This window comes from Hippopotamus amphibius, chromosome 2 (assembly GCF_030028045.1).
Source record: "Hippopotamus amphibius kiboko isolate mHipAmp2 chromosome 2, mHipAmp2.hap2, whole genome shotgun sequence".
Lineage (NCBI taxonomy): Eukaryota > Metazoa > Chordata > Mammalia > Artiodactyla > Hippopotamidae > Hippopotamus > Hippopotamus amphibius.
In genome coordinates this window covers 65075550-65092691 of record NC_080187.1, presented here as the reverse complement: position 1 = coordinate 65092691, position 17142 = coordinate 65075550, and the positions used below count along the sequence as shown (strand labels likewise).

Sequence of the window (17142 nt, the reverse complement as noted above, 5' to 3'; positions counted from 1 at the left end):
GTTTGCAGCAATGACATGTTCTGGCTTGCCCTGCACAACTTCGGCTGGCCTCCTCCCAGCCAGGCACTCATGCTGTTTCCTCCTCCCTCCTCTTCCCAATACTATTCACATTCCTCCAGATGCTCCAAATATCATACACAAATGAGAAGGGCCGCGGTGGGAGTGGGCGCAGTGCACTACTGCTACTGAGGTGTTGTGCATGATGTTTGGGAAGATACCATGTGCCACGGAGCAACTAAGCCTGTGCACAACAACTACTGAGCCTGTGCTCTAGAGCCCGCGAGCCACAACTATTGAGCCCACGTGCCACAACTACTGAAGCCCGTGCGCCTAGAGCCCGTGCGCTGCAGCAAGAGAAGCTACTGCAATGAGAAGCCCGCACACCGCAAAGAAGAGTAGCCCCGACTCGCAGCAACTAGAGAAAGCCCGTGGGCAGCAGCGAAGACCCAACGCAGTCAATAGATAAATTTATTTTTTAAAATAAATAAATAAATAAATAATAAATAAAACTCTCTCCTAATAATTACTCAAGTGTGAGAATATGTGGATCAAGTGTCTTACATCCCAGCGTTATTGAAAATGGTGACGCACGGGAAACACCAAAATACCCATTAATAGAAAACTGGTTAAGTACACTAGTATGCTAGTTATTGATTTATTATCTCACATCTTCAAATTCATCCTTCATTGCCTGCTCCAAACATTGTTCCGTGCAGTGTCCAGAGGGTCCCCAGCCCAAGCTGTACAGAGAAGTGTGCTGGGTTCCTGCAGAGTGTGATCGCCCCAGGTTCTGGTTCCAGCAGTGTCAACAGTGGCACTTGACTCCCTTTGTGCACCCCCTCCCCTGTCAGCCTTTAGTCACCTAGACCTTGGGGTGCTGCTCCTGCTTTCCCAGTGATTGTGGACCATCTCTGACCCAGCAGACTTCTCAACCATCCAATGGGCTATAACCACACCTCCTCAGTGAAGTCTGAACTCCTTTCCAACTTTGTCCTTCCTTGGATACCCTTCCTCAGTCCTAGGGTACCCTTTAGAATTCTTTTTCTATCCTTATAGTTACTCTACTATCATAGGTTAATAATTCTCTATATTAAGCTTCCTTGTTTAAATTACTGCGTGTTTCTGTCTTTTGATTGGACCCAGATCACATACAGTGGAATGTTTTGTGGCCATTAAAATGATGACATAGATGTAATTACTGATACAGAACTATGTCTATGACATTGTTGAGTGAAAAGCAGATATGTAAAATTGTATGTATGTTTACACGCATGAAGAAGACTAGAAGGATGCTTAGAAAATGTGAACAGTGATTGTTTATGGGTGGTGGTATTTCAGATGAGTTTTACTTTCTTTGTGTTTTTCATAGTTTTAATTTTTTTCAGTGATATTTTCACCCAAGCAATAAAGTTATTTCTCCCAACCCTCAGAAAACTCTGGTGATACACCCTGAATTTAAAAGTTAAAGCCCAAACTCCTTACGATGGCACATAAAATAATTCAAGGTCTGGCCCCTTCCTGTTGGTATAGCCCCATATTTTACCATTCTACACAGAAATTCTAGTTAATCCAAAGCTCCCAATTTTATACCTATATGTCTTTGCACATGTTATTCTCCCTGGAATGGCTTAATCATTCATCAAGGCCCTCCTTTCTAGAGCCTTTCCCAATTCGTTCCCCTTAACCTTGTGTTAAGATGTAAAGTTCATCAAAGGACATGTAGTTAGAGGACTTTGCAGTGGAAGAGGTGGTCTGAGCCTCTGTCGGTGCAGGATCTCTGTCTGTCCTTGGTGGTCAGACTCTTTTCCTTTGTGTGCCTAGGTCTCAGGCTGAGCACCTCAAACTCACCAGCTGCCAGATAAGACTAAACTATGTCAACAACAAACAATGACCAGGCTTCCATCAGATCTCATAGCTGGCTTTCTATTTTTGCTTTACCTTAGTGCTTCCCAAATTCTACTGTGCACAGACATTTCTTAGGGATATTGTAAAGTGCAGATTCAGATTCAGCAGCCCTGTGGCGGGCCTGAGATTGTGCAATTCTAAAAAGCTCCTGGGTGATTTGCAGCTGCTGGTCCACGGATCATCCTTAGAGAGTGAGACATGAGCTTACTTTTAATACATTTCTGAAATATAATCTAAGCAGAAGAGCAGCCCTATTTCAACATCTTAGTCAATTCAAACTTAGCATGGACACAATATAGCTTTCATTCCACAAAATTATATTTTTAGGGGTCTAAGTATACCATTTCCCCCACTAGTGTCTCAGTGGGCACTCCTTCACATGCTTCTATTGGTGATATAATTACAGACCCCACTCAGCTTCCCCTTAAGGCTCTTCTGAGAACTGTGCCTTATGTGCATGTCTACCTCCAGCTTGCATAGCTCTTTAAGGAGAGAACCAAGCCATGTCCTGCTCACACCTAAGCTTTTAGCTCAATGCTTATCAGGAAAGCATTATGGTTAGGAGTATAGACTCAAGTTCATGATTCCAGCTCTACCACTTACTGAGGTACTCACCTCATGGCACTGTAACATGGGGACAGTAGAAGCGTCTACCTCTTCAGGTTGTTGTAAGGATTAAACAAACAGCAAATGTTTAGATTGTGGCTAGCACCTAGGAAGCCTTATATAAAATTCAGCTATGATTATTAGCAAATGTGTAGAATAATGAATCTTTCAGAAAAAAGAAACAGTATCACATCCATTTAATCATGGAAATGTATTAATTAACTTACACACATTAATTAATTTGTTGCATTTTTTACTTTATTTTTAACACATGCAAAATTGTCAGGAGCACATGCTTGCAAAGAAGAAACTCATTCATTCACACAAGTTTTCCTGGATGAAAAGCACTTTTGCAGGCACTGACGATGAGGCCAAAAAGAAGGGAAGGAGAGAGTAGGAAAATGAATTGGATATGATTCCCGGTCTTAGGGAGGAGAAATAAGGAGGAAGAATTATAATACAGGGCACAATAATCCAGTACGACAAGAGGGGTGCCAACACTTGTTCATGCTAATCATCGCCTGCCCAGCCATCCATGCCTATCTGCTGGTACTGGAAGCCTTCCTTGCCTCAGGGACCCACTCCCTCCACTCAGCCTCCGCTGAGGGGCTGACGCCAGCATGAGCTGGTGCACTAGGCCTGGCTGATCAGAGAATTGAATGCCCTTCACTATAGCAAGTGGTTCAAAGGTGTACTCATGCCCCAAGAAAGGCCCATGGTTCAGTTCTGGGATTCCTGTGCTAACATTGCCAGAAAGGCCCTTTCTTTTCCTGCTGGTTTACAACTATAAGGATTTAAACATGGCACTACTGGGACCAATGACAGAGTGAAACTTATAAAAGGAAACCCAATACGGAAGAAAATATAGCAAAGAGATGGCAAGGGGAGGAGAGAGAGATCAGGTCCTGGTACGGTTTATCCCTGACCTAGCTGTGCCTGATTCACTCTTGGACTTTTTTCTTGAGCCAATAAATCCTTTGTTTTAATTATAGGTTTTCTGTTGCTCACAACTGGAAGGATCCAGAATAAATGTAGAATTTAAAAGTTCTAAATTCCAAATTATTCTATTCAGACTTGATTACAGCTACAACCAAGACCAACATTTTAATAGTAGGAACTTTGAGAGAATAAAAAACGGTTCTATGGGCATGAGTGTCTTGAGGATATAAAGTACTGTGGTAGCCAGTAACATTTTGATAGAAGAAAGCTGGAAAGAAACCTCAGTGACACCAAGAATACAAATATTAGTAGGCTGGTTGCAGGTCCTTTCCTGATTTAAATATTCTCTTTCTGATCATCATAAATGGATTTTGGCTTACTAGAAGTTCTCCTGCAGCATCCTGATTGTTAATGATTTATGGTTCTATAACCCCTAAATTTGAGACTGTGTACTTGCTTTATTCATTTGCTGTGGGAAGCTGAGTTTGAATTCACTTATACCTGGTAACAACTAAACCAGGAACTATAATTTCACTGATCTTATCACAATCGACTCAACTGGCACAAAAGACAGATGAGATCCTCTTAGAGTTAGGAAAAATATTTTTGTTCTTGCTTATATTACTCAAGAAACAACTGTAAAATAATGTAATACTTTTAACCTTCTAAAATTTACTTCTTTGGTTTTATTTTCCCATCAACCATATGAGGGGACTTCCCTGGTGGCACAGTGGTTAAGAATCCACCTGCCAATGCCAGGGACACAGGTTTGATCCCTGGTCTGGGAAGAGCCCACATACCACAGAGAAACTAAGCCCATACACCACAACTACTGAGCCTGCACTCTAGAGTGTGCGAGCTACAACTATCGAGCCCAAGTGCCACAACTGCTGAAGCCTATGCACCTAGAGCCCACACTCCACAACAAGAGGAGCCACCTCAATAAGAAGCCTGTACACCTCAACAAAGACCCAAAGCAGCCAATAAATAAATTTATAAAAAAAAATATGAGGAACACAGGACCAATATTAATCATCCTAATTTTATAGAGAAGAAAGGTAAGCAAAGAGGGAGTGGCAAAATAAACAGAGTATATGGAATATAACTCTTTGATGTTTCACAAAAACTCACACCCTTTACAGCCTGACTGGTCCCTTCTCCTTGGCCCTCACCCAGGTTTTGCTCTTTGCATGTAATCAAAGGTAATAATACCACATGCTTTTAAATTCTCTGATCTTTCTGTGAATTTTAAGTCAGTCTGGAAGATTTTAGTGTATTTTATTTTATTATTCCTGATGGAATTTCCCTATTATTTAACTCAAGGTAATTTACATTTTGTATGTAGTTAAACGTCACTGCATTTCCACTGGTGCCAATAAATAACTGTTATGGAAGGGCTGGTGGTATTATTCAGTATCCACACCTTGCTGCTTTTTTTTTTCTTTTTGGCTGTGTTGGGTCTTCACTGCTGTGCTTGGGCTTTCTCTAGTTGTGGCAAGCAGGGGCTGCTTTTCATTGTGGTGCACAGGCTTCTCACTGTGGTGGCTTCTCTTGTTGCAGAGCATGGGCTCCAGGCTTACGGGCTTCAGTAGTTGCAGCACGTGGGCTCAGTAGTTGTGGTGCATGGGCTTAGTTGCTCCACAGCATGTGGGATCTTCACAGACCAGGGATGGAACCCATGTCCCCTGCATTGGCAGGCGGATTCTTAACCACTGTGCCACCAGAGAAGTCTCCATCACTGCGTTTTTTTTTTGTTTTGTTTTGTTTTTGTATGCTTTATTTTCTAAGCTATATGGTTGTGAGCATATTTTGGGTTTTTTCTCTTTGGTATCATGATTACTATCAAATTTACTGAGGATTTACTCTGTGCCAGGTATGGTGATGAACACTTCATGTGCATTATTGGACCCGGTTCTCACAATAACCCTCTGAAGTAGGTACTATTATTTTCTCTGTTTTACAGATGAGAAAACTGAGGCATAAGGAATATGTCCAAGGTTACAAAGTCAATTAGTGGCATAGCCAGCATTCAAATCATGGTCTAACTTCAAAATATAAGCTTTAAAATAACTGTGGCAAAATACACATAAAGTTCACTATTTTAGCCATTTTACAGTTCAGTGGTATTTAGTACATTCGCATTTTGTGCAACCATCACCACTATTTAGTTTCAGAAAAATTTCATCACTCTAAAAGGCAACCTCATGCCCATTAAGCAGTCACTCCCCATTCTTTTTCCCCTGAACCTCTGGCAAACACTAATCTGCTTTCTATCTCTATGGATTTGCCAATTCTGGACATTTCATATAAATGGAATCATACAATATGTGACCTTTTGTGTCTGGCTTCTTCCACTTTACATAATGTTTTCATCCATGTTGTAGCAGGTATCAGTATCTCATTCCATTTTTTGACCAAATATTAATGCATTGCACCACGTTTTGTTTATCCATTCATCAGTTGATGTGTATTTGGTGATTTCTACCCTTTGGCTGTTGCAAATAGTGCTGCTATGAACATTCAGGTACAAGTTTTTGTTTGAACACCTGCTCTCAACTCTTTTGGATAAAAATTATAGGCTTTTGATCATAAGCCTCTGTTGACTCCAAGAAGGATACGACCAGATATCTTATCATTCAACACATACTTACTAAGAACCTACTGTACAGCTACCTAGAACGCTAAGCACTGGGAATATAAGTTGCAGTAAATAAGATAGACATCATCCCTGTCCTCCTCCTCTGCAATGACAGAAAGTTGAATAAGTGAATAAAACACAGACCTGGCAGCAGTTAAGTTTAAGGGTTCCTTTTCTATTTGCTATTTTTTTTATTAATTCACAGATATTTATTGACACATGTTCATTGGACATATGGGTTGTTTCCAGTTTTTGGCTATTACTAATAGAACTGCTACAAACATTTATATACAAGTATGTGTAAGTATCTATGTTTTCATTGTTAGACAGTAACTATCTACATACAAATAAAATTACTAAATCATATGACAATTAAATATTAATCATTTTAAGTAACTGCAAAATTTTTTCAAAGTAGTTAGACATCTGACATTCTGCTAGAAGTCATTCCACATGACTTTGCCAACACTCGGCGTGATCTGTTTTTTTTTTTTTTTAATTTTAACCAGTACAATAGGTGTATAGTTGCAACTTACTGTGGTATTAATTTGCAGTTCCCAATAATTAATGGTGTTGAAAATCCTTTAATGTGCCTATTTCAAACCACGTATATTCTTTGGTAAAGTTTCTGTTCACATCTTTGCTCACATATTTATTGGGTGGTTTGTTTTCTTCTTATTGCATTTGGGGAGTCCATTTGCTATTAAAGGAAAGTAAAAGCTGGTAAAGATGCATCTGAGCAAGATGCTATAACTGAATGCTTTTGGATGCAAGAAATGAGTACAATTAAGACTAGTTTAAACAATAATGGCATATATTGTTGGTCTGAAGTAGGAAGTTTCCCAATTGTGGTAAGTTAGCAGCTCCACATCATCAAGGAACTAGGTTTTCTCCATCATTCTGCTCTGCCATCCTCACAGTCACAATAAGGGCCAGAAACTCTAGACCCAAAGCACAGAATTGGAAAGATAGCACATCCCTTCCCAATCCCAAGAAAAATGTTCTCTCCAAGAAATCCTCCAGAATATCTCCCCTCAGCTCTGTTCTGCCAGATTTGCATCAGAAGACTATTCCTATACCAATCATTGGTAGGGGAATGGAATTACAATGGGTGATTTAAGATTACTTAGATTTGAGGCTGGAAAAAGGCCCAGTTCCCCTCTGGGGAACCTGATGTCCTAACAAAATACAGGTTTTGGGAAAGTGTAAGAGGGAAAGGAAAAGTTGTAGCATAGGCAACCAAGAGTGCCTCCACGGGTGCCTAGGCAAGAATTCCTGGAGAAAGCCCAATTCACCGCTCTCCTCTGAACTTCAAACCCTCAGCTGAATAAACCAACCAACCAACCAACTAAACAGAAGCAAAAAAAAAAAAAAAAACCCTAAACCTCAACATGTCCCAGACTGAACTTATGATTCTCATCAAAGTGGTCTCTAATGCTCCATTTCTTTGTGAATAGCATCACCATTCCAGTTGCAAGAGCCAGAAAAGTAGGCGTCATCCTACTCTCCTCCTTTTTCCTCACCACCCATTTCTGGTGCATCACCGAGTCCTGTTGATATAACCTCCAAAATAGCTTCTGGATCTACTACTCTCTTCACCTCCACTGACAGTATCCTAGTCCAAGGCACTATCATCACTTTTTCCCTGGAGCTCTGCAGCAATCTTCAGCTTCGTCTCCCTGCATCCATTTTGACTTCCCTCCAACCTAGTCCTTCACATTACAGCTAGAGTGGCCTTTTCAAATACATGCTCATGCTTAAAATTGGCTTCCCACTGCTCCTAGAATAAAGACCAAAATAAGGCCTTCCTCCAACTCTTAGCAATCCATTTCACTGGTTTTCTTTGAGCTTGAATGGGCTATGCCCCACCCCAAATCAAGACTTGTGCACTTGCCGTTACTCCTGGCCCTTGTCATCCTTCAGAGCACAGCTTAACTGTCATTCCCTAGGAAAAGCCTCTCCAAGCTTCCTAATTAGGTCAAGTCCCTTTGCTATAGGATCATAGAGAAGTCTGTGCCTTTCCCTTACGGCACTTCTCTGCCTGTACACGGTAAGATCTACGAAAACAGAGAGCTAGTATCTCCTACAGCAGAACGCCAGGCACATAGTAAGTGCACACTTACATAGTTCTTGAATGGCTCAATCAATATATAAACTTCAAAGAAGAGTGGCGGATGATGAATGTGGACCCAGTTCCAGAGAGAACACAAATGACGGCTAAGACCCACCAGCATGGCCCAGCCTCCTGGACCACAAGGCTTGTTGCTCCTCCCAGTAGCTCCGCCCCTTGGGTCCAGCCCCTCTCTGCTGAGTCTTGGGGGGGGCATAGAGGTCGGATGACGTGACAGCAGCCGGCCGCTGATTGGGCTTCCAGGCGAGCCAGCTGGGAAAGGGGGCGTGCCCTTGTGCGCTGATTGGCTGGCGAGAACGACTGGGCGGTGGCGGCGGCGGCGGCGGCGGCGCGGGGGCGGGCGCTGGGAGGGACGGGACTGGGCAGGGCGGGGAGGGCAATAACTGCGGGTAGGATGGGTCCTTGCCGGCGGCTTCCCTGAGACTCGCTGGCGTGGGCTGCCCGCGGCGGGCCCGCAGTGGCCGCGGCGGGATGAAGGGCGCTCTGGGCAGTCCTGTGGCTGCGGCCGCCGCAGGCGCCGCGATGCAGGAGAGTTTCGGCTGCGTCGTGGCCAACCGCTTCCACCAGCTGCTAGACGATGAGTCGGACCCGTTCGACATCCTGCGCGAGGCCGAGCGCCGGCGCCAGCAGCAGCTGCAGCGCAAGAGGCGCGACGAGGCGGCGGCAGCGGCGGCCGGGGCCAGCAACCGCGGCGGCAGGAGCCCGGCTGGGGCCTCGGGCCACAGACCCGGCGCGGGCGGCGGCCGGAGGGAGTCCCAGAAGGAGCGCAAGAGCCTCCCGGCCCCCGGCGCGCAGCAGCCAGACAGCCCAGGGGGCGGCCCGCAGCCGCCCGGTACGCGCGCCCCGCCCGGCACCTGGGTGCCCCCGGGTGGGCGCGGAGGGCGGGAGGGGAAGGAGAATGGGGTCATGGAGGTCACCCCTCCTCAGCCGCCCCACAGCTGCGAGACTGGGGTCACTGGAACCCGTTCCAGAAGGGGGAAGGCGCTCTTGGGAGGAGTTGGCTGGAGTTGAGGGTCCCTGTGGCCGAGGAGGGTGGGAAAAGAGGACGGGATGGGGGTGTCACACCCCGTCTGGCCTTTCCCAGTCCCTTCTGGGGGCGAAGGAGAGTGCAGGCTTGGAGTAGGGGGTTTCAAAACGCTGGAACTGAGCCTTTACAAGTTGGGCAAAGTTGAGGGATATTTCTGGGGTGGTGTGTGTGGGCGAACACTGGGGTCGCTGCCCCGGGGCTCTCAGATCTAGAGCTAGCAGGGACCTTCTCCATCCTCCAGCCCAACCTCTTCAAGATTCGCGTCGGGAGGCAAAAGAAGCGTGGTGGGAAGGAGGAAGGGGAGCGCCTCTTAGGGAGAATGGAGGAGGGCGCACCCGGCCCCTGGGGGTAGCGGCGAGAGCCCGGGATGTGTGAGGGATCGCCGGGTTGAGGTACTGGGGCCTCTGTGATGGAGGGAAGGCCTGGGTGACCGTGGGGGCGGGCTGTGACGTCAGGGCCGCGAGCAGAATGCGGCGGGGGTGGACGCGGGGTCCCCGGCGCCTTCCAAGCTCTGTGTCTTCACCCATCCATACCCCTTACGGTAGCTTCCAGCAGTCATCCCGCACGGGTTTTCAATACAGCAAGTAGTGTTGATGGGTTGCGTGGGCTGCGTAACTTGTCATTAACTCAGGCTACTTTAAGAAAAGCGTTTTTAACCTTTTCAACAAGAGTATTCAAAGTTCTCCACTCCCTGCTTAGCCAGAACGGCTGGTGCAAAGCTTGGTGTACTACTGTCTGCATCTAGGGACGGAGTGTGCTTAAGAGTCATTTCTCACCCGAACTGCATTACTGGCAAAGCCTCCAAGATTGCACCTGTGTTTCCTGTTTTCCAAAAATAAGACAGTGGTTCTAAGGTTTCCGTAAAACAGCGTTAAGATGTATGTAATTCGACCACTCCAGCCAATGTTTGGCCGTGTATTCTACTCGGCTTTGGTGGCTTGTTCCTTGCTCGATAAAAATTGTGCAGCCCAGCAGTCAGAGAATAACTCCTGATTTGAGTGTTGGGGTTTTGACTCCTGCAACTAGGCAATGTTTACCTTTGTCTGTGCAAAATGCAATCCAGCAATATCTCTTGAGAATCAGAAGTCACTAAAATAAAAGTATTGAAAATTATTTTAAGTGCTATTGGATATCCCAAGACTCCTTGGTAGGCCAATACATTTATGAGCCTATTTAAACAGTGAGACTTGAGATATATTGTACATTTTGCATTATGTTCTATTCTTTCTTTTAAATCTATTTAGATAAATATCATAGTAATGAAAGAATTGGGAAAGGCTAAGCTTTATTTTTTAACTAGCATGATATGTATTATCTTTTTAGTGTGAAACTGAATTAGTTCTCTATATCAATGTTTTGCTTTTTAACCTTTTTACTGTTGAAAATGTCATGCATTTTTGTTATAAAAATTTTAAACAATTCAGAAGTGTATGAAGTAAAGTGAAAATCCTGTATTTTTCTTACTTTTAATACCTTGCATTTACATACATAAATGCACAGAGCTACTTCTTTTTTTCCAAATGTAGATGATATAAACTGGGTTGCAGCCTGCATTTAGCATTATGATCTAATATGTTTATAACTTGCTAAACTAATACACTTATAAACTTAGCATTGTAATCTAGTATGTTTTTAACTTTTTTCTGTCAGTTGTTTATGATCCAAGTGATCTGGCTTTTGAGATCTATATTAGAGAACTTTAGTTAATTTTGTAGTTAGAATGGAAATTTTGTAATTCTAGTTCTTTTTCAAGTATGTTATTTCAGGAGCAAACAGCTCATTAATTTCCATTTATGTGGTTACTGTACTAAATTTATCTGTAATGGCTGTTAGCTGCTCTCAAGGTTTTGTAGCCCTAATTGATATGGACTGTACTTTTCTAACACTCAAAATTGTTAACTTAGTTAGAATATTATAAGTGAATTCTTAGCGTAGACAAGAATCAAAATCAAAACAAGTTTGACATATAACGGAAACAATCGCAAAAGGATGTGGAAATCATAAGATTTTCCCATAGAAATAGGATTTAATGTTCTTCACTATTTAACAATGTACATAGACCCTTGGGTGAGTCCTTGCTCAAAAAATTCATTCTTGAAGTTCTCAGAGGCTGTCTCAGCTTTGCTTTTCCTGGCCTTTCAGAACTATCCTCTGAGTCAAAGCTCAACTTTATTTGGGGGAAATCTCACTGTAAATTTTACTGTATTCTGTCCCTTCCTATGGGCTTGGGGTTAGACCAGTGATTAGACTGCATATGTCAGCCTTTTATTGGAAAGGGCTAGTCAAATTCAGTGTTTGCATTATCCACTTGGAGCTGCTGACCCAGCACAGAAAGACTAGGTTGAGTTGCATTCTTGATCTCTTAGTAGTAAATTGTGCGAAAAAATGGACCCCCGTTATCTTTGTTTTTTGGATTTGGGGAAGAAAATGAAATGTTTGCAGGGTATTGATAATTATTCTAATAAGTTGCTCGTCATATTTAATGGTTTTCAATTTATACACAGACGCTTTGGAAGAAGCTTTAGTATGAAGTATGCAGCAAATGTCATTTTAAGTTTCGAATGATGAATTCTAAACTTAATTGATACAACTTAAAAAATAACCTTAAAAGCAGAAAGAAGGTGGGAATAAACTCCTAAGTAATTCTGTAGTTTAGTTTTTTTATTTTAATTACAGGTTATGAATAGGAAATTTGAAACTGTATTAAAATAACTTTTTACATTGAGGGAAAAGTATTGCTGCTGTTGATGTACTTGCTGTTAAGCCATGGTCTGTTATAGTTTACAACTTGTTGGATAGTTAACTTTCATAGTAACATTTTCTGCCTTACATTTTAAACGCCTCTTCCAAATTTGACTGGATCTGGCATTGCGTACTCCTGGGCAACTGGGTACAAGTGTCAGTCTCTGTTTCTGCAGTAAAAGCATAATGCTCTGTTTATGAGAGCATTCTTTCCTATATCCTAAACATGTCACAAGCTCAGACTGTGACTTCAGAAAGCAAATCAGATTCAAGCGTTTCCTAGGTTATGGGACATTAACTTAAGGTTGAACTTAGATCTGTTGTGCAACATTTCACATTTGAAAAAAATACTTTGTTAACTAACAAGTAATAATTTGCACAGTTTTGTGTTAGTAGTGTCACAGACAGGATTTTTGCTTTAAAATGAGATCTGTAAAGTACTGAAACTAGGTTAATATTTACATGTGCCTAGTTTATAAAGTTTAGATCGAAAATATTAAGTGGGAAAATAGGAGAACACATGTAAACATATATACCTTAAGAGTCATGACTATCTGCCTAAGTAGAAGAGGAGCCTAGTAGTTTAAAAAAATAGCCATTAATTCAAGTACATTTAATATTTTTATAGCCATACAACGAATGTGAAGGGTGACATACCAAGAAAAAATCGAAGCTACTAAAATAAAAATTGTACATACTGTTTGAGATGGAGACCTATTAAATGTATGCAAAGAAAAGATAAACACATTTTTGGAAGATGATTTAAGAAGTAACAAATGTCTTCACAATATATTTACCAAATATTAGATGCCTTAAGACCTAGACTCTGCTGAAAATTTTTAAAGCGTCAAAACTGAGAGGAGTAAAAAGAGAACAGAGAAGACGAGTGGCTCCAGCCCAGCCTCCTCAGTGCTGGCCTCTCCATGGAGGAGAGATAGCCCTTTAAGTGCTGTCCAGCCCTTGTGTGAGTTGGCAAACAGCAGCTTGGCCTCATATTTGAGAAGTGTGATCATAAATGTATAAATCTCATCAAAGAGCAAGAAAATCTGTTTTCAAGTGAAAAAGATATAATGGTACAAAGTATTTAAAAATGAAAATTTTATTAGCTAATGAATGATAAACTATAGTTGGGATTCTAAAAATATGTTCTGAAATACAGGGTATTTATCCTTTAATTTTCTGGAAGGACCTTAGCTACCATGTTTTGATAAAGTTGCTCTTGTGAAATGTAGTTGATATATATCTCCATATCTATCACAGAGTCATTGTGAAATACCTGTAATTTTAGGTTAATTGGTATAGTTTATCTTATCATACTTTTTAGGACATAAGGGACTCAATGGTAGTGTCAAGGTTTTATTAAAAGATGACTCTGGGCAGTAATCGTATCAGCAACTTTTTTTATTCTCTGAACTTTTCCAAACTTCCCAAATTTTCCTATGACAATGATTTCTAGAAAAGTGAAATTTAAAAGTACCTGTAATAATGTGATGCTGCAGACCTTGTATTCTAGCTCTCCCCTTTGATTTCTCCATCAGGCCAGAAGCGAACTCCCAGAAGAGGGGAGCAGCAAGGATGGAGTGATAACCGGGGGACAGAAGTGACACTTGATAGAGCAGAGCGGAGATCCTACAGGGAATATCGACCCTATGAGACCGAGAGGCAGGCGGACTTTACACCTGAGAAGTTTACAGATGAAAAGTAAGTACCGGAGACCTCAGCCTGGAGGGTTGGGGGAACCAGATTTTCAGAGGACTACTAGCCTTTGCAACCTTTTCGTGGCGACAGTCCTGGGAATATTTTGCCAGTTTAAGTACCAGATCATACTACCTTAGGTAACATGTGAAGAATCTTGCAATTATCTCATAGATGACCTTAAGTCTTGGTTTAGGAAGTCATTACACAATGAAAAATGGATTATTTATTGATAGCTATGAAAAGCATTCTTATAACAAACTATACAGGAGTATGCTAAACCGGTCAAATTTTCTTTGGAAGTTTAGGCCAGGGATATAATTATGTTCTTGATTTAGCATCACTAATTTGGGCTACTGATGAATTTAAACAAATCCTAGCCCCATGTCACGTCAATAGGTTATCATGATGAAATTGGACAGAAAAGCTGATAAGATGTGTGACCCCAGTTTGAAACTCCCATGCCTTCTCCAGAGAGCGCGCTGACCTGGAAGCAGGTCTCAGGCCAGTGCAGTCCGACACCCTCCTGAGGAAAGTGGCAGCACGTGGGCTATTAGGCCCACCTGCACACAGGAAGCAGCTCTTAGTGTCGTACGCTTGGCGCTAACAAGAGGGATGCTTGCTGCCTCAAGGTTTTAATTATTGAACCCACATAGCACTGGGTTGAGATGAAAACGAAACAGCTCATGAATCACAGCTAAAGGAAAAGAAAGTTAAAAAGGCACAGAGGCTAGTACAGTTTAATGTCAAGGCAGCCATTATTCCCAAAGTCTTTCAACTTCTTGACTGCCTGTTCCACTGCACGTGGTATACCTGCCACCATGTTAGAGGATGAGGGCTAAAGAAAAGCTTAATTCTGCCATTTTGGGTGATTAGTTTAAATTTGCTATGGAACGGCCACAGTCTGCTTGCTTACGGAAAGCCTCCTGGATCAGAGCTGCTTATTTTGGGAAGCATCTGTGTATTTTTTTCCCTCACTTTGGGGATTTATTCTGTGGAGATAGAAAATTATAGCTCATGTTTCCAGCTTTTTTAGTAGCAAAATTATGAGTTTTTTTTAAAAGGATGTCTTTATATGTTAACATGAAAAAAACTGCCTGTTAAGGGATGCCTATTTTGAACTCACAGAAAGTTGTAAGAATTATATAAGGAATTTCCATATACCCTCATCCAGATTCTCCAATAACATTTTACCACATTTGCTTTATCATACCCCTCTCTCCCTCCCTCTCTCTCTCTCTCTGTCTCACTCACACACACACACACACACTTTTTTCTTTGGCATTTGAGAATAAGGTGCAGGAATGTCCCTTTACCCCTAAATACTTTAAATATATTTCCTAAAAACAAAGTACAATTATCAGACTCATTAACATTGATACAATACTGTTATCTAATTCTCTAAATTATGTAATCTATGGACTACTCAAAGTGCACTAATTGTCCTAATAATATCCTTTTAGCAAAAGAAAAAAATTTTTGGTTCAGGATCCAGTCCAGGAATGTGCATTGCATTTAGTCTTCTTTAATTTGAAACAGCTCTTTAGTCTTTCATTTATTTATGGATTTGACATTTTTGAAGCGTATAGACCAATTATTTTTTAGAACAGCCCAGAATTTGAGCTTGCCTATTGTTTCCTCATGGAATGAGGTTATGCACTTTGGCAGGAATACCATAGAAGTGTGATGTCTTGTGTCCTTCTCAGTGTATCACATTAGGAATATACAGGGAATTTTTACTTTCAAGGAAATTTGAGAATATTTTTTTGTTAAGTTACGTGCTGTCAGAAAAGATAATTTCCCTCTTAAAAAATACTCTTCTGTTAATAAAGATCCATAATATCTTTAAGAAAAATAATTTTATAGTCACTTCAGACAATTTGGAAAGTGCATAACATTAAAAAGAAGATTAAAACCATCTATCTTACCATCTGAGATGATTACTCTTACCACTAGGCCTATTTTCTTCCTTTCTTTTTTATATACTCAGATGTTAAGATGATAATACATATACACTGAGTACTATATATCCTTTCTTTTCCACTTGGCAAGCAAAATTATTAACAATGATGTCATTAACGTTTGGTAAGCATCGCTAATGGTTCTGTTAATGATCTATTGCCTGGAGTATTATATTGTAATTATTCCGTTGGTGTTGGATCTTCGCTCAGCTTCCAGCTTTTTGCTTTATGAATAATATGCATTTAGCAGCTTTATATAAATATAGGGCCTTTCCCAGATGGAGTTCTTGAAGTGGGGATCTCGGGGTCTTAAAGCAGTAGTTCTCAACGGGGTGTCATGTGTCCAATTCTGGGACCCAGTTTGTACTTGAATGCAAGGTTGGATGGGTATATGTAGTGTAAAAACAAACAAAAATTGAGGGAGGGGAGCTATAAATACATTGTGACAGATCGCTATTCTAGTAACCTATCAATTTATTCTATCGCTAATATATAAGAGCATTTCTCATAGCACTTTCTCTAGACTTGAATGTGATAAAGTTTGATCTTTTCTTATTTGATATACCTATACATGTTTATTGGACATTTTATTGTTTATAGAATCTTGATAACCTTAACAGACTATCTAATTCAGTCCTCTCAATTTCTGGAGAAGGAAACACCTAGAGTTGTAGTGACATGGATTTTTATTCCACTAAAGCAGAACATAGTTTTCACATAGAAGCAATGGCACAAATGGTGCTGGAAGGAGCTGTCAGTGTGGCTTAGGTGCAGAGGTCAGCCATGTCACCTGTTGCTTCTATTCTGGGAGTGCAACTACTGTTTTCAATGCAGTAAGAATTTTTATTTAGTCTCCAAATGATGCATTTAAGTGAACTCTTAGAACATAAGACTGTTAGGAAATTAGTCAGTCTGTCTGGATACAGTTTGGCTCTTTCACTGGCTCTTTCTGCAGTTTACTGCTGGTCATTTAAAGTCAGTTCCATTTCTGAAAGAATCACTTACTCAGATGTTTAGATTTTTTTCCTTCCTCATAAGGAAGCATTTTTAAAAATTGTGGTAAGATACACATAACATAACATTTACCACTTTAACTACTTTTAAGTGTATAGTGCAGTGGCATTAAGTACATTAATTGTTGTGCAACTGTTGTGTCACCACCATCCACCTCCAGAACTTTTTCATCTTCCCAAACTCTACATTAAACATCAACTCTCCATTCCTCCCTCCATGAACTTCATTCCCTTTACCTGTAAAACAGATACTCATGTCTACTTATTAGGACTGTTATAAGAGTAGATTACAGGTATGTAAAAGTGGGATGAAGTACTTGGCCCAACGTGATACTATTTTCCTTCCTTTTGCTTGTGTGTCACAATGAAGTTTCCTGAGTGGAGTACAGGATTCCTCAATGCTCACCAACCTATAAAAAAAGAGGATATATTTTATAAAAAGGGGATTATAAAGAAGCAAATGAGAATATATTTAATTGGGGGTT

At 41.2% G+C, this 17142-nt stretch overlaps 1 protein-coding gene across 1 annotated transcript in view; it reads left to right on the top strand.

Moving 5' to 3' along the window:
• The first annotated feature begins 8591 nt into the window (after positions 1-8591).
• HABP4 (hyaluronan binding protein 4) overlaps positions 8592-17142 on the top strand; it is a 34432-nt gene continuing 25881 nt past the window's right edge. The window contains exons 1-2 of the mRNA XM_057722958.1: positions 8592-9051; positions 13527-13689. Coding sequence (XP_057578941.1) covers positions 8691-9051; positions 13527-13689 — 524 coding nt within the window. The 5' untranslated portion in view covers positions 8592-8690. The remainder of the gene's footprint in view (positions 9052-13526; positions 13690-17142) is intronic.